At 42.9% G+C, this 23842-nt stretch overlaps 2 protein-coding genes across 2 annotated transcripts in view; both read right to left on the bottom strand.

Annotated features, from left to right (window-relative positions):
• LOC140546158 (CUGBP Elav-like family member 5) overlaps positions 1–23842 on the bottom strand; it is a 195165-nt gene that overhangs the window by 87436 nt on the left and 83887 nt on the right. Inside the window, exon 3 of the mRNA XM_072669342.1 lies at positions 13939–13987. Coding sequence (XP_072525443.1) covers positions 13939–13987 — 49 coding nt within the window. The remainder of the gene's footprint in view (positions 1–13938; positions 13988–23842) is intronic.
• Positions 350–4894, bottom strand: LOC140546191 (uncharacterized). The gene is made up of 2 exons (XM_072669408.1): positions 4878–4894; positions 350–2441 (listed from the first exon to the last, which is right to left on the bottom strand). Exons 1-2 carry the CDS (start codon positions 4892–4894, stop codon positions 350–352), a joined length of 2109 nt encoding a protein of 702 aa, XP_072525509.1.

Below are 23842 nucleotides of genomic sequence, written 5' to 3'. Positions count from 1 at the left end.
TGAGCAAAATAAGACTGTCTTTACTGTACAAACTCCAGATTACATTAAAAAGAGATATCTGAGCTAGACTGAAGACGATTTCTCCTGGATGCCCCCCATAGCCAGTGCATGGCTTTGTTCAGTTGCACCACCAGCTGTTATTTGTCTCTATTCTAATATTAGAGTTTTGCTGAGGAAATAAACACTTACTGACCAGATAAGGGCCTTTTTTCTTCATTGTGTTTAAACCTGCACTCTGTCGTCTGTCGTCACCATGGTAACAAAGCTTCCTGTCTCCTTACTCTGAACTATACAGAAGTAAGAAATGTTCACTTCAACGAAAATGAATGTAAGAAGATTTAACAAACAATTATGCGTCACTCCAATTGGTCCAATCACTCCTATCTGTACTATCACTCCTATTGGTCCAATCACTCCTATCTGTATTATCACTCCTATTGGTCCAATCACTCCTATCTGTATTATCACTCCTATTGGTCCAATCACTCCTATCTGTATTATCACTCCTATTGGTCCAATCACTCCTAACTGTATTATCATTCCTATTGGTCCAATCACTCCTATCTGTATTATCACTCTTTTTGGTCTTATCACTCCTATCTGTATTATCACTCCTATTGGTCTTATCACTCCTATTGGTCTTATTACTCCTATCGGTCTTATCACTCCTATTGGTCTTATCACTCCTATTGGTCTTATTACTCCTATTGGTCTTATCATTCCTATTGGTCTCATCACTCCTATTGGTCTTATCACTCCTATCTGTATAATCACTCCTATTGGTCTTATCACTCCTATCTGTATAATCACTCCTATTGGTCCTATTACTCCTATCTGTATTATCACTTCTATTGGTCCTATCACTCCTATCTGTATTATCACTTCTATTGGTCCTATCACCTCTATCAGTCCTATCACTCCTATTGGTCTTATCACTCCTATTGGTCCTATTACTCCTATCTGTATTATCACTCCTATTGGTCTTATTATTTCTATTGGTCTTATCACTCCTATTGGTCCTATTACTCCTATCTGTATTATCACTCCTATTGGTCTTATTATTTCTATTGGTCTTATCACTCCTATTGGTCCTATTACTCCTATCTGTATTATCACTTCTATTGGTCCTATTACTCCTATCTGTATTATCACTTCTATTGGTCCTATCACTCCTATCTGTATTATCACTTCTATTGGTCCAATCACTCCTATCTGTATTATCACTTCTATTGGTCCTATTACTCCTATCTGTATTATCACTTCTATTGGTCCTATTACTCCTATCTGTATTATCACTTCTATTGGTCCTATCACTCCTATCTGTATTATCACTTCTATTGGTCCTATTACTCTTATCTGTATTATCACTTCTATTGGTCCTATTACTCCTATCTGTATTATCACTTCTATTGGTCCTATTACTCCTATCTGTATTATCACTTCTATTGGTCCTATCACTCCTATCTGTATTATCACTTCTATTGGTCCTATCACCTCTATCAGTCCTATCACTCCTATTGGTCTTATCACTCCTATTGGTCCTATTACTCCTATCTGTATTATCACTCCTATCACTCCTATTGGTCTTATCATTTCTATTGGTCTTATCACTCCTATTGGTCCTATTACTCCTATCTGTATTATCACTTCTATTGGTCCTATTACTCCTATCTGTATTATCACTTCTATTGGTCCTATTACTCCTATCTGTATTATCACTTCTATTGGTCCTATCACTCCTATCTGTATTATCACTTCTATTGGTCCTATTACTCCTATCTGTATTATCACTTCTATTGGTCCTATTACTCCTATCTGTATAATCACTTCTATTGGTCTTATCACTCCTATCTGTATTATCACTTCTATTGGTCCTATCACTCCTATCTGTATTATCACTTCTATTGGTCCTATTACTCCTATCTGTATTATCACTTCTATTGGTCCTATTACTCCTATCTGTATTATCACTTCTATTGGTCCTATTACTCCTATCTGTATTATCACTCCTATTGGTCTTATCACTCCTATTGGTCCTATTACTCCTATCTGTATTATCACTTCTATTGGTCCTATCACTCCTATCTGTATTATCACTTCTATTGGTCCTATCACCTCTATCAGTCCTATCACTCCTATTGGTCTTATCACTCCTATTGGTCCTATTACTCCTATCTGTATTATCACTCCTATTGGTCTTATCACTCCTATTGGTCCTATTACTCCTATCTGTATTATCACTTCTATTGGTCCTATCACTCCTATCTGTATTATCACTCCTATTGGTCCTATTACCTCTATCAGTCATATCACTCCTATTGGTCTTATCACTCCTATTGGTCTTATTACTCCTATCTGTATTATCACTTCTATTGGTCCTATTACTCCTATCTGTATTATCACTTCTATTGGTCTTACCATTCCTATTGGTCTTATCACTCCTATTGGTTTTATCACTCCTATCTGTATAATCACTCCTATTGGTCCTATTACTCCTATCTGTATTATCACTTCTATTGGTCCTATTACTCCTATCTGTATTATCACTCCTATTGGTCCTATCACCTCTATCAGTCCTATCACTCCTATTGGTCCTATCACTCTGATTTGTCCCATCACTCCTATCTGTCCGTACACTCATATGGGACAAATAGGTCCTATGGTCCGGTCTTCAAGAAATCGTCGCTCAAGCCGGCTGGCATTTTAAAAAAATTGTGTGAAGAAAACCTCGAAAAACTCTTCAGTTTTATTCAGTAAATGAAGCTACAGTGATTCTGGTACACCATTCAGCTGAGCCGAGAGAGAGAGCGCGAGCGAGCGAGAGCAGAGAAAAACTGGGGCAGAAAATCAAATGTTGGGAGCAGGCCAGCCAGCGGAGGAGCGAGAAAAAGCGGCAGAACAAAATCACACTTTGATGTAGATCGTGTTTGAGAACACACACACAAGCCGCCACGGACTCAACAGCCACTGTCCCAAACACCCCTCTCTCTTCCCTCATCATCAACCTCTCTCTATCTTTCTAACTCTCTCTCTCTCTCTATCTATCTATCTATCTATCTATCTATCTTTCTAACGCTCTATCTCTCGCTCTAAGTCTCAGGTTCTTTTCCCCTCTCTTTCTCAAGGTCTTCCTCACTCGTTCTCCAGCTCTCTCTCTCACTGGATCTTTCTCTCTGTAGTTATCTCTCTATATCTGTCAAGCTCGTTCAATCATTTTTAAGCTCTCTCTCACACATTCTCTCCCTTTCTTTTTTAGCTTTCTCATTATCTACCTTTCTCTCTCTCTCTCTCAATTGTAAATCTTGATAACTACAAAAAGAAAGATTTTGAAAGAGAGAGAGAGAGAGAGATAGTGCCAGAGATGACAAGAGAGAGACAGAGAGTGAGAGAGGTAAAAAGAAAGAAAGATTATTTGAGAGAAAGAAGCTTTATCTCTCTCTCTCCCTCTCTCTCTCTCTCTCTCTCTCCCTCTCTCTCTCTCTCTCCCTCTCTCTCTCTCTCTCCCTCTATCTCGCTGCTTCTCTGAAAGACGTGGATCTGAGAGAATGGCATAAAATGGGAACCGCAGAGGGTTGCCAGATCCGAGCGTATTTTTAAGTGAGCGATATCTCTCTAATTGTCTCCCTCATGGTGAATGACTCACACCGCTCAGCCGTCCGCTCTTCAGTGTTCACACATCTGAGATGTTGGTTCATTCTAATTTTACAAGCCGGGGTTTGGCGTGTAACCCGTACGTGATCTCATGAGATTCTCGACAAGTGCTGGAGCAAACAAAGCCTCATACTGCTGTTCAGATTCCAAGCCATTAACTAAACTTATCATGAGTGTTTCACACCTATAAAGGCCTTGTTGCTGCATGTGATATGTCCTTCCCTGTGGCATTTGGGTGGATCTGGTTGCCAGAAATCATTTTACAAACCTTAGAATTGCTGTATGTAAATGATCTCTGTCCTGATTGGCTGTCCCATATTGAGCCTCTCTCATATCATAATTTTTTCTATGATACTATGATATGGACAGAAGTATTGGGACACATTCTCATTCACTGTTTCTTCTCAGTACCCTGCTTATGTTGGAGTAACTATCTCTGCTGTCCTGGAAAGAAGGCTTTCTACTAGATTTTGGAGCATTGCTGTGAGGATTTGATTGCATTCAGCAACAAGAGCGTTAGTGGGGTCAGAATGTTGGATGATCAACAACCCACCTCATCCCAAAAGTACTGGATGGAGCTTCACCAGCCATCATTCCAGAGAACACAGTTCTTTCACTGCTCCACAGCTTAATGCTGGGGGGCTTTATACCCCTCTAGCCCACATCTGGCTTTAGGCATGGTGCCAATATGTTCATGTTTATCTGCTCTAGATTGTCATATTCTATTGCAGTACTTCTCTTCTCTACAGGGACTAGGAAAGCTGTACTTGCACATCTGTGTCCCAGCTGTGTACTACACACTAATACTTTAAGGTGTATATACATGCTAATCTGAAGGCCAACACAGGTCACTGCATGTTCACCTGTACCTCCTCCCTTTCCATTTTGCATTGCACTGTGGGATTATAGTGTCCTTTATAACCACATTCAGAAAACGACCGTTTCTGAGTAAGTATATTGGATACTCAACCTTAGACCCTTATATCTTTTCTCTATACTCAAAAAACAGGTAGTATTAGTAATTGGGATGCAATTGGGACGCACCCATCGTATATAAGACCTTTTAGGAAAATGTTGCACTAGTAAGGATATGGCTAAAATGTGTAAGTATAGTATTATAAAGGTGTTTAAAGTCTTCTTCCAGGCTAAACGTGGCGATTATCCAGGTTTGATTGGGCCATTAAAACATGTTCAGTCTGGCAACCTTGGCTGCCATTGTCTCTGACCTTAGAGGATAAACCATGCTGATTATAAGTGGGTGTTGCCAGGTTGGAGTGATTGCAGTAATTTCACTGTAGACACAATGACCCAGCTATCTGGTAACAAAGGTTCCATATAATACCACTATACAGGCACACACACACACACACATATGAACACTACCTCACTACAAACACAGTTAATGCAAACCTCCACCCATCTTAAACGAATACATCCATTATGAATCTAATCAATGCTATTGTCTTTTATAAGCGCAGAGAGTCGGGCAGGCTTTTTAATGTATGAGGCGCTGCGCTAACGATCAGCAGCACAAGGAAAGGTCAAACTGTAATGGCTCTTTCTGCTAATATGCTAATATTGAACCAAGATTACTGATTGCTGATCGAGAAACATATGTCTGAACAAAGCCATGGAATACAGCTCAGGTCTAATGGCGCTCTGTTAAAAGGGAAACTTTCAAACTTCCTCCAAAGACTGCAGCAACGCTTCGATTTCGCCGTTAACTTCTAATTGCTAACTGCAGAGATGCTCCCAGAGCAGCCTGGGTTAAGCGCTTTGCTGAAGGGCAATACAGAAACGGCAAAGTTGTTATCAGCGAGGATCAGAGAGATCACCACAGAGATTACGGTAACAACCCAGTTCAAGACCAAATTCTCTGGCTGCTAGCCTAGCGGCATGTTGAGAGCATGTGTGTCCTTGTGCGCGCCCTTTCTGAGCTTGAAGTTTCCAGTGTAAAGCTAGCGGAACAAAAGAGATTCCACAGATATCACCAGGACATGACACATACGCTATATAGACAAAAGTATTGGGACAGCGGCTCGCTCACTGCTTCTTCTGAAATCAAGCGTGTTAAAAAATATTATCCTGACTTTGTTGGAGTAACTGTCTCGATTGTCCAGGGATGAGGCTTTCTGCTAGGTTTTGGAGCATTACTGTGAGGATTTGATTGCATTTAGCCACAAGAGCATTAGTTAGTGAGGTCAGGATGTTGGATGATCGCCACCCCACCTCATCTCAATTATCACAATTATCAAATCCAGAGAGGCATATTGTCAGGAACGAGTGCAACTGGCGTTCATTAGAAGTGGTGGAGAGGTGTCCACAAACATTTGGGCATATAGTATCCGCTAAAGGGACAGCTCAGCCAAAAAATGCTAACATGTTATCACAGGATAGGAATGCAGCAGGACACAAAAGCTAGTGCTTCCTTTGCTTTCGGGCCCTGACAGCCTCCACTGTTTTGTTTGTTACTTCTACATATTAGCATATTGTTAGCCACATTAGCATTTTCCAAACAAAAATCCCACATTTTCCAAACAAAAAAGCCACATCCCTACCAAAATATCCCAGAAACTCAGCCGTTTGTATTGGTCACATTAGCAGATTTTCATACTTCAAGCAAAAATTCCAACCCAACCCAAGATATTCCCAGAATCCACCACATTCCAAACAAAATGCCCCTCAAATTACTATTAATAAAATATTGTTTTTAAATAATTTAAAAGTGTATTTCGTGGACATTGTGCATTTTCACCGTCTAAGCTTTCACTTTACTTATACACCAAATACGGAGCAAATAACAAACATATCAAAAAACCCATAGTGCTGAACTTCAAAGCCTCAGCTTTTAACTTCAAAGCTATGTCTTTGAGGCTTTGCTACACACTACACTGACCACACACTACATACATCAGATCAATACCAGGCATCAGCAGTAAAGCCTAACGCAAAAGGACATTTATTGAATCTTTAAGCAACAAACTGAAAATGTTATAGTAAAATGTATGCTACGCTATACTTTATGTGCTTGAACCCAGCCATGGTGTCACATACGTCTGGTATATCGAACCCACAACCCTGTCCTGAATAGCCTGGAGCTCTAACCCCTGAGCCCCCACTGCCATTAGGTGTCCTAAGGGTGCTTTCTTCCGTTCGTAGGTTAGAATAACAGTAACACTTTCACATAAATGGGTAAGAGTGCAAGACAGAGGCACAAGCGCTACATCACAAACAGACAGTGTCAAAATAAAAGTCACTAACAAAAAAAAAAAAAAAAAAAATGTCAAAATAAATATCACTAGTGCAAATGAACAAACCGTGTCAAAATTAAGGTCACTAAGATAAATAAACAGGCCGTGTCAAAATTGAAGTCACTAATAAAAATGAAGAAACCGTGTCAAAATAATAGTCACTAATACAAATCAACAAATCATCTAAAAAATAAAAGTTACTAATACAAACAGACCACATCAAAATAAGTCACCAATACAAACAGATCATGTTAAAAAATTCTGTCTCACATTTGTCTCCCTTTTTATTTATTGTTAATTTAAAAAAATTAAAAAAATTAAAAGATCTCATCTGTGACTTAAAAAATGAGATCCAATCCGAACTGTGACTTTTGTGATCTGTTACACCACTAATGCTAAACTATATACTTAAATAATTCAGGATTAGCACTTTCAGCAAAGCCAGATAATGCTAAGGCCAGCCAGTGTTAATGTAATGCTCACACTTTCACCGAAATGCTTCATTACTTTAGGACTAATGCCTCTAAGAGTAAGCCTCAGTGCTAGCATGTGTGGATGTTTTTTGCCTGTCTCTAAGTCAGTATACCCCTAACATTTTTACATCAATTCCTGGTAATGCTAAAGCCAGCCCCTCTTGTACAATACTAACATACATAGCATAACCCAAACACATAAGACTAAACGCATGCTGGTACTAATGCTATAGCCACTCATGCAGCTCTGTGTCCATCCATCCCTCTCAGAGGTCATTTAAGTGCGAGCTTGCAACGTAGGTGGATATGACACATGCTTATGTAACCGCGCATGTGTGTGTGTGTGTGCGCGCACATGCGCCTTTTTGTACTAGCCCATAGCCACTTCAATTAAGAGGTCACTCAAGTTGATTGCAGTGAACCTCTTCATCAGCCACATTCAGCCAAGTTCCCCAGCTCTACCCACAACGCCGCTCCCCGAGACCTCTTTGCCAGAATGAGACATCAAAATACACAAAAGCCCCTTTTAAATGGCCGTCTCTCTTCGGCTGTCACAGCCACGAGTCGGAGACGCGTGTGCAGAGAGGCCTCTTTTGTTTGGGCTGCCGAGAAGCACTTGGTATTCCGGAGTCGTCGCTGCATCCTGTGTTGCGGGGAGGGAGAGGCGGGCGAGGGATAAATATCATTTATGACAGAGCAGGGAGAGCAACTTTGGTCCTGCGACAGCGCATTTGGACCGCGGGGCTTCCTGGACAGGGATGTGACTCAGGGTGGACTGTGTGGGCGTTGGTGTGTATTTGTGAGGACCATCTTTAAACTCAAAAGGTTTGCTGGTCTTCTTTGAAAAGCATGTTATAATGGAGGCAATGGGCAGATGCTGGAACTCTGTAGTCACCGGATTTTATTTTTTGGCTGGTCGTCAAAAATAAAATATGAAATTTGATTAAACTAAGCGCTTTAAAAGTCAACACTGAAGAGTGTTAAACCACCTAGCCGGTCATTCACTGCCACTTTATTGGCTCTCTAACTCAAAGAGGCGGGACAGGCAGTGTGGCTATGTGGAGAGCACCCTAACTCGGACCAGACACATAGCCTCTACACCATTGCTAATTTCTGCTAGCCTGTCAATAGGAATTTGCCCACTACATTAGCATCAAGCTAACAGTGGTGATTTTTGGGATTTATTTGGTAGTTCTTCAAAACCATCTGCCTAATATTGTGAAGGCCCATCTCATGCCCCCCAAAATGTCTGAATTTTCAAGGCATGGACACCACAAGACCTCTGAAGGCGTCCTGTGGTCTCAGACACCAAGACGTTAGAATTAGATCCTTAAGGTTTGGCCTTCCCTTGACCACTTTCGTTAGGTACTGACCACTGCAAATCGGGAACACCCCTCAAGACCTGTCTGTCTGATGTTTTGGAGATGTTGTGACCCAGTCAAAGTGTCTCAGACTCTTATGCTTATCCATTTTTCCTGCTTTCAACACCCCACCTTCAAGAACTGACTGTTCACCTGCTGCCTAATCTGCAGATCCCACCCCTAGAAATTCGGCACTGTGACCAGATAATCAATTATTCATGTTACCTGTGAATAACTTAGGTGGTTTTAATGTTATGGCTGTTATGGCTATGTGTTGTATGTGAACTAGTAAGAAAAATGCAGGGCTGTTCATGGTTAGGCACCTGAATTATTTATTGGGACTGGTTACAGTAACACCAATGTGAGTCCTTCAGCGATTGTGTGAGTGTGAGTGTGTAAATGTGTGTGTGCATGTCTGTGTGTATCTTCTAAAGTAGTGCTTCAATGGATCTTAGTAAACAGTTTGTAGATTCTCTCCTTGTACCCCAGTGCTGAAGGTGCCCTTGTAGGAGCTACATTATTCCATTGATCCATGTTTTCAAGGGTAGCATTTCAATTACAGTGGATAAGAGATGTGTTTTTCCGTTCCTGTGGACTACAAAAGGCCTGGATTCTTTCTAATACACAGTGGATACTTAAGTACATCCAAAATGAGCTGCAGGCCATGAGACTCTGCCTTAACTGTACCGCCTTCAGCCTGTTCAGCTAATCACAGTCATGCTGCACTGCTATAAGTTTGTTTTCCTGGACTGGAAAACACATATCAGCAGATGCTAATACTGTAGGTCATATTGTGCTGCGTTTACCTTAGAACCGTAGAACCATAAAAGCCCTAACAGAACCCTAATGTTCCAGAAGGAATCACAGAACTGTGGTGAAGATTAAGGGGTTCCCATTTCAAGTCAGTTGCTAGATTGTTGCTAGAAACCAGAGGGTAAAAGTGATTTTGCTAGGTGGTTGCCACATGGTTGTTATGGTATTACAAAGTCCTGTAACTAGTGAAGTAGGGCCTCCAATGAGCCTCCGGTGTCTAGTCAAACATGCTCAGATTAATAGTTGCTATGGTGTCATAGGTTGTTGCTACGGTGGTTGCTAGGTGGTTGCTATAGTGTCGCTAAGTGGTTACTATCCCAGGTGGTTGATATGGTGTTGCATAGTGGTTGCTGTGGTGTTGCTAAGTTGTTTCTAGAAGAATGCTATAGTGTTACAAGGTGGACATATATTATGGTTTTGCTAAGCGGGTGCTGCAGTGTTTCTAGGTGGTTGTATTAGTGTTGATAAGTGGTTACTATGGTATCCCAGGTCGTTGCTAGGTGTGGTGTAGCGGTTGCTAGATGGGTGATATAATATTGCAAGGTGGTGGTATGGTGTTGCTAGACTGTTACTATGGTGTTGTAAAGCAGTACTTAGCTACTTTGTTACTTTATATCAGTTAACATTTCACTTTGTTGCAGCTATGAGAGAGAGAGCAAGAAAGAGAGAGCGCGAGAGTGTGTTTGTGAGAGAGAGAGAGAGAGAGAGGGAGAGAAAGGAGGAAGCAACTGAATGGATGGTGAACAGCAGAGAAGAGGTATGTGAAGAGCTTGGCCTGCAACAGCAAATATGCGAGCGCTTGCTCTTGCACTTGCACTCTCGCGCTTGCACTCTCGCGCTTTCACTCTCACACTTGCACTCTTGCAAGCTCCGTCTCACTAATGCTCTCTTTCTGTCTCTCTTGCGTACATGAGAGTGAGAGAGCGAGTGAGCGGAAGAATATGAGAACACGATAACGCGAGAGAACAGGCAAAGCAAGAGAGTGATCTGGTGTGCAAGGAGCTTGGCTTGCAACAGTGAACTTGTAAACGCTTGCTCTCGCACGCTCGCTTTCTCTCTTGCAGGCTCCTTGTCTTATTCAGGCTCGCCCTCTGTCTCTCTTTCTCTTCATCCTGCTTACATGAGGGTAAGAGAGTGAGAGAGAGAGAGAGAGAGGGAGTGTGCGCGAGAGAAGAAAGAGAGTGGTCTGGTCATAATGGAGGTGGACAGCGGAGGAAGGGTGTGTGTAGAGCCTGGCTTGCAACAGCGAAAGACACTTCTCTGAGAGTGTGCAGCACTGGAGTGAGGAAGTGACTCTCTCAGACGGTCTTGATACGCTTGGTGCAGTGGTACACACACACACACACACACACACACACACACACACACACACACTCACACAGGGCCTTCATATCCAGTAAGTCAGTCACCCTGGTTGGATGTGAAATGAAATCAATGCGTGTGTGTGTGTGTGTGTGTGTGTGTGTGTGTGTGAGTGTGAGAAGAGAAACTATTGCAGTGTTAGTGTGTCAGAGGTGCTAAGAGACTTCTCCAACCCTGACCGACACAAACACACACACACACACACACACACACACACACACACACACATCATGTACAGTACAGTGGAGAACCATATTCCTGCGCCTGTTCAGTTAATAAGCTCTATATTATCTCCACTATAAAACCTTTCACAGGCCTCTGCTGCTCTACATCACACTGCTACTTCAACTGGAACTCTACACACACACACACACACCTGCAGCAGGGTCCTGTCCCACACTGCAGGATGTACAGTCATGTGAAAAAATGAGGACACCCCATGAACAATTAGGACAAACCCTTGCTATCAAACCCCCCCTTCCCCCTCCAACAAACATGACCTGAGCTGTGTCCGAAACTGTGATAGAAAACCCTATTCCCTACATAGTGCACTACTTTGAGGGGCTGTCTTTTTGTAGTGGTGCTTGAAAACATAGTGCCACGCTGTAATAATCCCACAATGCACTGTAATATACAGTCTACAAACGCACATAGCCTCTCTGAGGAGGGCAGCAGTGCTCTCACAGACATATTGAGGTGTCCATCCCTACGCCAGTGCTCTAGGGGCATGAAGTGAATAGGGCACCGTCTCGGACGCAGCTCTGGTCTTTGTCTAGGTGTCCTCTGGCAAATGTTAGTCTTGCCTTATGTTTCTCTTTTTTTTTTACAGCAAGGGTTTCCTCTGCACTGGCCCTGTTTTCCACTTGTGTTAGCATTAGTATTTAGTAAGCTATTGGGAATCCTACCTTGAGTCATCAAAACACCCCCAGAAGCTCATCTGGAGCTGTGATTGATCGGGATGCTCATGGTACACAGTAAATATATCAGTGTGGTTGGTTCATTTGCATATTCCATTTGCTTTCTATTGCATCAGTGTCACAAAGGCCAGCATCACAAGAACAGGGTAGTTAAAAGAGGAATACCGTGTGTCCACAACACACACACACACACACACAGTTCTCAGACAGAAACAAACTACTATTTTATTGATCACTCTTTGTGCACTCTCTCTTGCTCTCCCTCTCTCTCTCTCTCTCTCTCTCTCTCTCTCTCTCTCGCTCTCTCTCTCTCTCTCAGACAGGCTCGTATATTTAACAAAAGCAGGCAGGGCTGTGAAATCCCAGGCCGCAGTCACACTCTCTCCTCTAATGACTTTTTAATTTACAGTCTAATGGTAATGCACTTGGCAGGGCCAGGATGTGGCCTACACACACTTCTCCACTCAATAACGCAATCACTTTAGTCAAAATGAATACCCACATCAGCCATCAGAGAGAGAGTGAGCGAGTGAGATAGAGAGAGTGTAAGAGAGAGTGTAAGAGAGAGTGGGGGGGGGGGGGTGATGTAGAGTGTATATGAAAGAAAAAGAGAAGAACTATAGAGAGAGACAAATGGAAATGTGTACAGTCATGTGTGGAAATGAAGACTCTTTCTGAAGGCAGGTGGGAACTCTGACCTACACTGCACCTACAACCTTCTTTCTGGAGGCCTCAGAGAGCTCTTTGGGTCTGGCCATGGTGATCTTCTTCACCACTCACTTCAACAAACAAGAGCAAACCACACTTAATGTCTGAGGTTTAAGTAAGATTCCTCCAGAATCCTCTCTAACCATGTTCTGATCCTCTGCACCTGATTCTAATTTCAGGCTTTTTAAGTAGTAATAAATATAAAGGTGTTCTAACCTTTACCTTTTACCTTTTAACGTAATTATTAGCAGAGTTTCTCAGTGATTGCACTGCGTTAGTCCTTTTTATGGACTGCGCGCTCCTGCTTCGGTAAAGATTTCAGCGTCTTTTACCTTTTTGTAGAACGAGCCATTATAAGAACCCCAGGTTATGTTAATCCTCTGCAGATCGACATGTGGGTAAATATTACCCATATCATATCCTTGAGGTTTTTTTTTGTATTGCGGCGCTTCAGGACGCACTGAGGCAGTTTGTTTCTCAAAACAGATCCAGTGGATTTGCGTGTCCGGACATTATAAATCTATCTGCATGTGTGTTGCTGTGGTAATGGCATAGGCGTCAGTAATCAACCTGTGGCTCTGTTATTGGATCCGTGCACTTTCATCACTCTGGAATTGACGTGGTTCTTGTCTGTCGCTTTGCGAGGGACACAAAAGACACTCTGAAATCCAATTTGAGCTTCCAGACTGAGACGCATCCATACAAAACCCACTGAAATCGCAATCCAAACCACCTCCAAATGTTTTTTGGCTGTGTAGTCTATCAAAAATCAATCTGGATACAAAAATCTGATTTGGGCTGGCAGTCTGAACAGCCTTAGTTTCGCTCTGCATGGCACAGACACCTCGGGTCGTGGCAACCCTTACTCAAACCCAGAAGATGAGCCAGAGGCGTGCTGCTGCTGGCTGCTTTAGGCAAGTCGCTGTATAGCGTAGCCTATAACCTACAGCCTATAGTCATTAATCAGTCATACATTTCACAGACATCCTGTAGTAAAACTGCATTACTCCACCTCCCCATGTACAACTACCCCTGTCCTAACAGGGCTTATGAAAGAGAGAAAAAGAAAAAGAGGAGGCGAGAGAGGAGGTGCCATAAAACTGTGTGAGAAAAAGAGAGAAGCTGAGGGGGGAGGTGTGACCGAGAAAATGTGTGTGTGTGTGTGTGTGTGAGAGAGAGAAAGAGCGGGAGAAGGTGTGAGCTTTAGAGAGAGAGAGAGAGAGAGAGGCCGATTTTGGAGAGTTACGTGATTATATAAGTGAAGGTTAAGATTAAGAATAAAAACATATAAAGAGACAGTCAAGAGATGGGTGAGAGAGAAAGAGAAAAAGAGGGAGGGAAGAGCGAGAGAGAGAGAGAGAGAGAAGAGTAGCTGAGTAGAGAGCAATCGAGTTAGCTGTACCTCCACGACTCTCGCTGTCAGCTGGTTTAACTTGAATAGGCCGTGTCATCTGCAGAGAGAGAGGGAGAGAGAGGGAGAGAGAGGTTAATCCTGAGGTGTAAGGATGAGGCCAGTACCATTTAGAACATGGTCAGTGAATACAGCTTTTTTTCTAACACCAGCTAACAGCCGGAGTCACTCAAAGTGCAGCCAAGTACGCCCCCCCTCCCCACATACACACACACACACACACCTCTCACCCCCCTTTAACTGCATGATAAGATACAGTGGCTGACGTTTAAGGCCTAATTCCAGCAACATATTTATCTGCCCTAAACCATCCTTACAGCACCAGTCACTCCATTAACCCAGCGTGAATAAGCCCCCCGGTGCTGGATTAAACCAGTCTGATGGAACCAGCCCCTTAAACACTCCCTTCATCTCAGCTTTATGGCAATAGAGATATCCGTGCATTATATGGCTAATAAGAAAACATGCAAAGCAGGCAACTGTGAACCATCAGAAGATACTTCTATATGGTTTCTCCTGCTTTTATACTTTACAGTAATACGTTTATTGTGTAGTCACCCTTTCTTGCATGAATAAGGCCTATGTTTTGGGAAGCAGAGAGGAACGCCGGAACGCCGGAGCTCTTGAACAATGCGTTCCCGGGTGTTTACTAGTGGCTAAAGAGACCAGCTCCTCATGTCTAACAAGTGGCCGATGTAGACATGAGGACACTCAACAGGCTTTCTTAGGGCTCAACAGGCTTTGTTAATCTATCTACACTACCCTTTCTAATGAATGCATTCAACCACTTTGAGTAGCACCCATTGCCGATACAGACATGCAAAAGCACATAATCATGAAGCTACTGGCACCATGCCTTAAGCCAGGCATGGGCTAGAGGGCTATAAAGCCTCCCAGCATTGAGCTGTGGAGCAGTGGAAGAACTGTGTTCTCTGGAATTAATATGGTGCTCCATCCAATCCTTTTACGATGAGTTGGGGCGGTGACAATCCAACATCTTGCCCTTATTACCGCTCTTGTTGCTGAATGCAATCAAATCTTTACAGCAAGAATCCAAAATCTATTAGAAAGCCATCTTTCCTGGAAAGTAGAGACAGTTGCTTCAACAACAGCAGATAAACCCTTTATTAATACCCTTGATTTTAGAAGAAGCAAGGCATGAGCAGGTGTCCGAATACTTGTCCATATAGTGTATGTCGCAAATCTGTTCTTACAAAGGTCACAGTAGTGGGCATTTAACAATACAGCATTTCATCAACTTTACAGGAGAGTTGTCCATTCATCATGGGATATAAACAATATAAGGAACAACTGCCAGATTCACATTATGTCAAAAAGTGAAAAACAACAAAAAATGGAAATTTGCAGGGATGTGATGTATGGATGGGATATATGGTATTGTATCACTGGAGAAGGCACTGCACTCGATTCAACCATAGTCCTTCTAGAAACGTTTTTCCACTCAGCGGCATTCTCAGCAAAGCCCATGGGCAGTCTCTTTGAATGAGAAGAGCCCAAAAAAACACAAAAGGTACATTAACATTTCATGAACAAGTTTAAAGTCGTTGGTATATCAAGGGTTTTTTCTCAAAGAACCCACAAAATATGTGTACTTTCAGGTTCTTCTGGCTACAGTTAACGGAGCATTCCACATTAAGGAAGCATTCGCTGCTTTTCCTACTTGCGGCTTTGCCAGAGAGCTTAACTATTGGCTCATACGGACAGGACTTTCCCCGTAAACAACACAGTGATGAGTGTTACAAGCTATCACACTGATATTACAAGGTGATACCTGTCACTGATCGTCTTTCAGCTTGACCTACCGATCGCTGATACTGAACGAAGCTTTTCTCTTCGGATGAAATCACTTTACTGTTTGGAATCAACCACATGTTAAACACTGTGATGTCTGAGAATTGCTGGGCAGACCCGATTCCTTTAGCTTTTGGTTGTGGTTAATTGTGGTCTGCACTGTTCGTAAGCTTTTATATGAGCTCAGCGGTGTTCTGATACTCACTGTACTGGGCTGAGTGAGTGACGGTCTCTCAAAAGGTGTATCCAGTTAGTGATGTTAAAAGACTTTACTCTGCTTCCTCCATGAAGCACATTAGTCTTAAACATTCTACATAGACGTTGACATGAGTCAGACTCAATACAAAACCGCCAGACTGTCAAACACAGCAAACGGAGCAGAGTGCAATGCTGCTTTTACTGAGTGTCTGCAGCTGTGCATGAGCTCCATAGTCCATAATCTGGTGAATACATCACACTTGGTCACTGTTTATCTTCCACACTATTTAAAATGCACTAAATGTCAGCAGCCATATTTCTTAAGATAGTACCTGATATTTTAGCCAGCAGATGAGAGATTAGATGTGTTAGGCAAGGGCTTCAGTACAACCAGCAGTCCAAAAACACCCCCTGTGCTGAACTCTGACTGGTGTTCTGACTGGTGAGGCTAACTGTCAACTGGTTGTAAATTCAGGTAACATGTACTATGATTGTGGTTCACTCAGAAGAGTGTCCAAGGCTCCTCCACAAATGCAATGGGCTTGCCTTAAACATCTCCAGTCAGTGCATCTCATGGTATGGCCCTGCCTGAGGCCTACAGTTTAGTAGTTTCCCTCAAATCCTTAAACTGAGAGCTCTCAGGCCTGAAAGTGTCTTTCTTTTTCCAAACCTGAATGCAAGCCTAGCAATCGAACGTAACTAGGTCGGTGGGGTTGCTTCCTGCAAGGCCCTATTCCCTGTAAGATGAGGGGAAATTGCATTGCCTCGCATGTCTCCGAATCCGATAACAGAGCCTGAGTCGAAGAACAGGAGCGGCTTGCATTCACACAAACAAAGAGCGGAGAGGGTGGAAAGAAGGAGGCGAGAGTGTAATAGAGAGATGAAACAGAGCGAGGCGACGGAGAAGGGAGAAGGGAACAGCAGGTGAGTATCCGCGCTTGCCCGTGGCGCTGTTGCCGTGGCAGCCGTGATGAAAGACTTCCCCGTAGTGACTTGCCACGGTTGGGGCGCGAGAGGAAGTGACTGCCACCGCAGGACGGGAAGTCGGCGTCAGCGCTCCGTATCTTCTGCGGTGCGTCTTTAGGCTTTCAGATGCAGCCTATCGATGCAGAAGCACAGCTGCGGTGTGTTTGCTAAAAGATCTTTTTCTCTGGGGCGTCCTTTAGGTTAGCGGGGAACCTGAGCGCTCCGTGGATCTCGGGCGCCTGTTCATTCAAAACACATTTCAAGTAGATAGCGCTGAAAATCAGCGTTCGCTTCAGAAAACATGGATCCTGCGGGCTTGCGTTGAGAGCCTAGGCACGTGAGAGCATTTCAGATGAGGGTTCCATAGAAAGCCAAAAGCCCAAAAGCAGAAAACCAAATCTCTACTTTGCTCTGATTTATACAGGGAGAGTGAATGCTTACAGATAGATCTCCCAATCCACTAACCACTATCTAAGCACACGGATAGATCGGAAAGATGCACAGCATGGAGCAGTTACTCCACTGACTGGATACTCCAAGGACATCATTATTTCTGCTATTGTATTATTCCTTTAATCACTCAAGCAGAGCCCGTTCTTTTCTTGTCTCTTTTTCAAGCAACACTAAATATGTATTTGCATTTATAATCTTGGAAGCCAAAAGTCTCATGCTGTGTGAGCTGACAGGTTCCGCAAGCAGGATCCTTCAACTACGGGCCGAAATGCACTTTCACACATTTGGAGCATGGCGCAATTTCCACCAGAGGAACAAGCATGGTCAAGCTTAGCTTCCATTAACCTTTTTAGTGCCTACAGTGAAAGCCAAAAGTCTCATGCTGGGTGAGCTGACTGAAGTGCTGCAAGCAGGGGCCTTCAACCATGGGCCGAAATACACTTTCACACTTTTGGAGCATGGCGCAATTTTTCACCGGAGGAACCATGGTCAAGCTAAGCTTCCATGAACCTTTCTAGTTCCTAAATTGGAAGCCATAAGTCCCATTCTGGGTGAGCTGACAGGTTCTGCAAGCAGGATCCTTCAACCATGGGCCGTAATACACTTTCACACTTTTGGACCATGCCGCAATTACCATCAGAGGAACCATGGTGAAGCTTAGCTTCCATGATCCTTTTTAGTTCCTACATTGGAAGCCAAAAGCCTCATGCTGGGTGAGATGATTGAAGTTCTGCAAAGCATGTTCCTTCAGCCAATGGGCCAAAAAAAAAACAACATCCGAGACTTTTGGAGTTTAACACCAGACTATATGCATTTCTGTGGAGGAGGAACTCTTCAGGTGGAGTACTAAGAGTTGTTTATCCTCTGTTTTCAGCAAATGGACTAGTATCTGACCGAACCCATAAGGTAAGGTCTCAAACTAGCAGGGCAGGTATGTGTCAGGTTTGGGCTCCACTGTCATGCCCATGCAGACCTCCATTCATTATACGATCTTGGTATCTGATTCTTGGTCTGATTAAAGGTTCTGGAAATGTGCTTTGTGAAGAGCTCTTCTGCAACAATGGCAGCTCTACTGGTGCCAATGCCGGCTCAATAACATTCTTAACCACAGAGCGAGGGCTACGTCCAACCAGGGACTGTTCAGAGGATTGGCTTCTAGGTTTGGGGTTACAAATAGACCAAAACCAGATGGGCCTGTTTGCTGGTTTAGGTTTCAAACTAGTGGATATGCCCCTATATTGTTCCATGCCTATTGTGCTGTGGAAATGCAACACAGAACCTACTTCAGGAAATCTGGTTCTTGTTCAGGAGAATTCTGGAAAAAGTTTCAAAAACCTCCTTGTGAAGAGCTCCTATGGTGCCAAGGTTGGATTGAGTCTCATTCTCACCCTCAGAGCTGGGGCTCCTAGTTGGATTCAGGTTTCAAAATTACCAGAACCAGCTGAGCCTAAAAAAGGTCGGCTCTCAAACCTGAGGGTATGGGTCGAGTGCGGCTTCACTTTAATGCCATTGCTCCATACCTACTGTACTGTGTAAAATGACCAGGAAAACTACTTCAGGAATTATCGGGTTCCTGTTCAGGAGAATTCTGGAACTCTTTCATTCCTCAAAACGTTCTGGACCCTCTGAAGCAATGAGGAAAAAAGCTTTGTAAGGAGCTCTTCAGCTACAAAGGCAGTTCTTATGGCGCCAACGTCGGCTCGGGAACATTCTCAACCACAGAGCGAGGGCCACTTCAAACCAGGCACGAATCGAAACTCAACGTCAGGAGACCCGCTGTCTCGCGTACTAATTATACCACATTAACGTCTTTTCAGCATGATGCCGTCTGCTAATGTACAGTTTATTACCCTTGAATTAGTCATTGAAAGATACCGTATTAACTGGACACATTTGCTTACGTGCGCTGTGTAGTGGACGGGCCACATGGACGCCAGCGTGCGGCGCTTCAATTGCTGTTTGTAACACGCGCTTCATGATAATAGGGGTGATAATAAGGCTGTCATAATGACAAATTAGCCACCTGCTGTAAGACACAAATTTATGCACAAAACACATAAATCTTTACGCGCTGTGTGATTACGCTAATGCGCATTGTATTCGACTCATAGCTGTTTTGCGGTAAGTGATGACTGAAGCACATTTCAGAAAAAAAAAGAAAAAAACTGTAAAAAATACTGACACTACAGAAATTTCTATTGGGCTTCCCTCACAGGAATCCCAGTGTGCTTACACAGTTCCTGTGGATAAAGGCCCACACACACTCATTCTAGTTACAAAGGCCTGCGCGATGAGGACGGATTGCAGGCCCCTGTGCGGGCCACCGGGGAGCTGCGGGGTGTCCACTGAGCATTGACCCGTGATGCTCGTTGCGGTCGGAAGGAGATCAAGGTCCTGTTGCTGGTTTACACTCCTCCCACAGCTAGCCAGCATCCTCCAGAGGAGGATGATAACCAATTAGCAATTCCCTGCAGCTAGCAACTTTTAAAACACACACACACACACACACACACACACACACACACACACACAGGCACATGCATCATGCATGCTTCTCTTTCCCAGCGTTCTTCACTAGAGCTCTGCAGCCAGAGGCAGCCACCTAGAAGCACGCCGAGGTAAACACGTAGTTACTAGAAAAACGACACTCGATCCTATCAGCACATTAGCACACTAGCATCTAGCGGCATAGGAACTGAAGTGAGTGGCCCTTTTTTCTCAAACATGCTTTCATTTACAGTCCCTTTCCAGGTAGCTGAGGATTCTGGCCATATACTGACCAGTTAATGAACGTACAGGTCAGTTATGGCAATGGTAAATGAATTGGGGCCCAACAACTCGAGGGCACAGGCTTTTACATTTAAGGTACGTCATGGCATTTTAACTCCAGGCCACATTTGGGTCGTATTCAATCTACCATATGAAATGTTTTCTGGCATTCAGATTTAGACAAAGTCATTGCCATCAGAACCATTGCCGTCTGGGTTAAGCTATAAGCACATAAGTTATTACCCAGGTAAGTCTGAGGTCGGTAGGTAACTATTTGGAGTAACGTGATGATGAATTTCAAGTCAGTCTAAATAAATGACACTGAAATTTGGAATGCACTGGGAATATGTGTGGAACATCCGCTCTATAGTGCTGTGTAACTGTTTTAGGTAAAACCGGGCTAAGTACTAATGCAGTCTGAATAAATGACAATCAGAAACAAGCTGGTAAAGACGACAACATTGACACTGTCACTGTAATATCACATATTTAAGAAAAAAAATGTACAGGTTATAGGGGGTAAAAAGGTAAAAACATCAACATAATTTTTTAGTATGTCCTTTCAAACTAAATGTAGAATGGGCTATAAAGGAAGAACACTGTTTGGGCCCCCGAAATATACCCAAAATAATTAGCCAGCACTTTTGAGTAGGGGTGGGCAATATAACTATATTATATCGAAACTGTGATCAATTTTGTTGTCATGATACACAATATGCCTTTCTGAGCATGCCGTAGATATTGTCAGTGCTTAAAGAACACCAACAGCACATTTCATTACAATAGGTGCAATTAGTCCTGTTTAATTAGATAAAGTGCAGCACAGTTTGAACAGAAATCACTGTACTCAGTATAGGGGAGTATTTCAGATATTCAGTTTTTAATAATCTGTCACTACTGATGCATTTTGTATGCCTTTTAAAAATCATGATAAATATTGTGCATCATAAAATTGTGAATTTTTAAATATTGTGATACAGTATTTTTAGAATATCGCCCAGCCCTACTTTAGAGTTTACCACATACTTTCTCAGTTAATGCCTAGGACCTGTTGGCCATTTCTGTGTGATCTAATTGACCTGACTTAGAACTTCTAATCATATAAAAATGGGATCCATTTGGGATCATTTTGGTTCAAAGTGACCTAAAATGCTCAGAAGTAAGAGAAAGTATTAAATTAAAAGAACATTTTTAAAAAAATGTAAAAGTTTTTTGACAAGAACGTCTGAGAGCTTGAGGGACAGTGCTGGGAAGTGTGTGGAGGAGAAAAAATTCACTGGATCCATACACTGAGATATGGACAGCGATGACAATCATGTGTTATTATAAGAAAACGTTAAGAAAATATGGCACAGCAGCGTGAAGTGGTCACCAAAGGATGTTTTAGACAGCCAGTGTAGACCACTTTCCTCAAAAATGCACTTCATTAAGGGAAGGTATCACCACTTTAAAGCACAAATCAATCAAAATGAGACTTAAGTACTTGGAGCCGAGTAAATGGAACTAGCTGTTATGCTCTGATTGCACAATTTTGCACTTTTCCTGCTCTGACTCCACAGATTCTACTCATAAACAGCTTTATAATTAGCCAGCAAGCTGAAGTAGAAGTGCAGAAGTCACGAACAGCTGAGGAATATGTTTATAATGCATTTAAAAAACTGAGAGTGAAATAAGGGCCAAGAAAACAGAGCTGTAAAGACAGAGAAAGATGAAGGAAACATGACGGTAGGACAGCATTATGCTCATAATTAGCTGCGTAAACAGAACGATCCGGTTTACAGCTAAGCGGCTAAAGTTAAACTCATGTAGAGTTATGGTCAGTCAAACTGAAATTGAAAGCAATGTTTTGATCAAAACATACAAATGTATACTAATAATTACCCCAAAGTTACCTCAGATGTAACCAGTCAAGAAATGCATGGTATCCACAGGAGCTAACTAGCTAACTAAATTTAGCTAGCTTAGAACAAGCAATCTAAATACGTCTAAATCATCAAACTGCGCCGATTTGCAAGTTAATCTAACCCAGACCTGCTCATGTGGTTACGAAAATGGGCAAAACTACTGACATTTGAACAAGCGATCGTTTCTAGCTATGCTTAGCCAGAAATGCTTTAGGCAGCTACTAGTAAACTTCTGTTACTTCTTAGCTAGCGAAATTAGCCTCATGGCTCTAATACAAAACCAAAGGCTGTTTCATATGAAAGTGCACAATAATCAGACAGCAATTGCTATTGGAATGGGAGGGAATGGGCAAGACTCCTAACTCTACATTTGCTTAATGTAGAGTAAACATCACTTAAATGTTTTGCTGTGTCATTCATGGCATAAAAACAATTAAAAAAATGGCCAAATGTGACTGAGTTTCATCTGCAGATGCTAAAGATGCTCGCTGTAAAAAGGGCACGTAAGGGCACTTTTTTCTTTGCGTCTTCAGTTTTTTTTAAGCTTTTGATTTGTCTTCGATGGCCGCAGTAGCGCCCTCTTGTGGTCACGCTTGGCCATTTCTTCAACTTCTTTAAACTCTGAACGGCTGCGATATGGGCCTTCTAATTAGCTCGAACAGGGACTTCACCGTCAATATTTAAGAGGTCAGTTACCTCGCTATCCCACCACTGAAAACCTCCTTCACTGCTGTCGTCCACGGTCCCTTCTCTTCAGCAGAGTTGAATGGATGGTAAAAAGTTGCAGGATATGGATCAGCTTTCAATACCAAGTATGAAAGTGGCCCAAATTTGATCTGTAAATGTCAGATTCAGTGTGTTTTTTGCTGTTCAGATAACACAAAGATTTGGATTTGGCCCACTTTTGCCTGCCAGTTATCCCAGTTCTAATTGCTGGGACACAGCTGATCTATCTCCTTGGTTGTGGCCATGTCAACACCAGAGACATCTCTGACCTATCGAGCAAGTCTTGCCACAAAAATGAATGGAATTAAGGGGGAATACTATATTAGTATGTTTTGTATTATACACATTATCCATGTGTTTGAATTAAGGTACGGACATCTGAACAAACTGCCCAAATGACCTGAACCAGGTGTCTGAAGACCTTAAAAAAATAAAACCTCGGCCAGCATGAACTGACTGAGGAACAACATTTCAGATAAGAGAGAAACGGGTAAATTAAGTTTGATGGGCTAGGACACAATGACTGGCTGTTAGAATCTCATTGATCTCCATATGGCGCTGCACCAAATGCAACAGCAATGTCGGTTCTGAGGGTATTACCCCCCCCACACCCCCGCACCACCGCCACCATCACCACCACCAAAGCCCCCAGTTTCTGGCCTCTCTACACTGCTTCCGGAGATGAATGGCGGCGCGCGGCTTGGAAAGGTCAGCCGTTCAATGGCACTGGCCTTTGTGCGGCCTACAGCCCCTGCTTGTACCACCACTAAGTAGAATTAATGGCTGTATTGATTGCTCTCCCCACAACTCAAATGGAACGGAGCAGCTTTTGGAGCCTTCAGAGCCACAGCACCCAAACACGAGGGGATTCCAGCCAGACCTCGCACTCATTTTCTCTCGCACACTCACACACATACATACACGCCGTGCACAATCCCTGATAACACACACTCCCGCTACACAATATTCTACTAGAGCAGCGATTGATTAATGAATGAGATCGTTACGGCAGAATGTCAGCTGGTTCTGTGCTGGGGCGGAATATGAGTCAAGAGAAGAATTGGGAC

Source organism: Salminus brasiliensis, chromosome 23, assembly GCF_030463535.1.
Source record: "Salminus brasiliensis chromosome 23, fSalBra1.hap2, whole genome shotgun sequence".
Classification (NCBI taxonomy): domain Eukaryota; kingdom Metazoa; phylum Chordata; class Actinopteri; order Characiformes; family Bryconidae; genus Salminus; species Salminus brasiliensis.
This window is presented reverse-complemented; position numbering and strand designations above follow the sequence as displayed.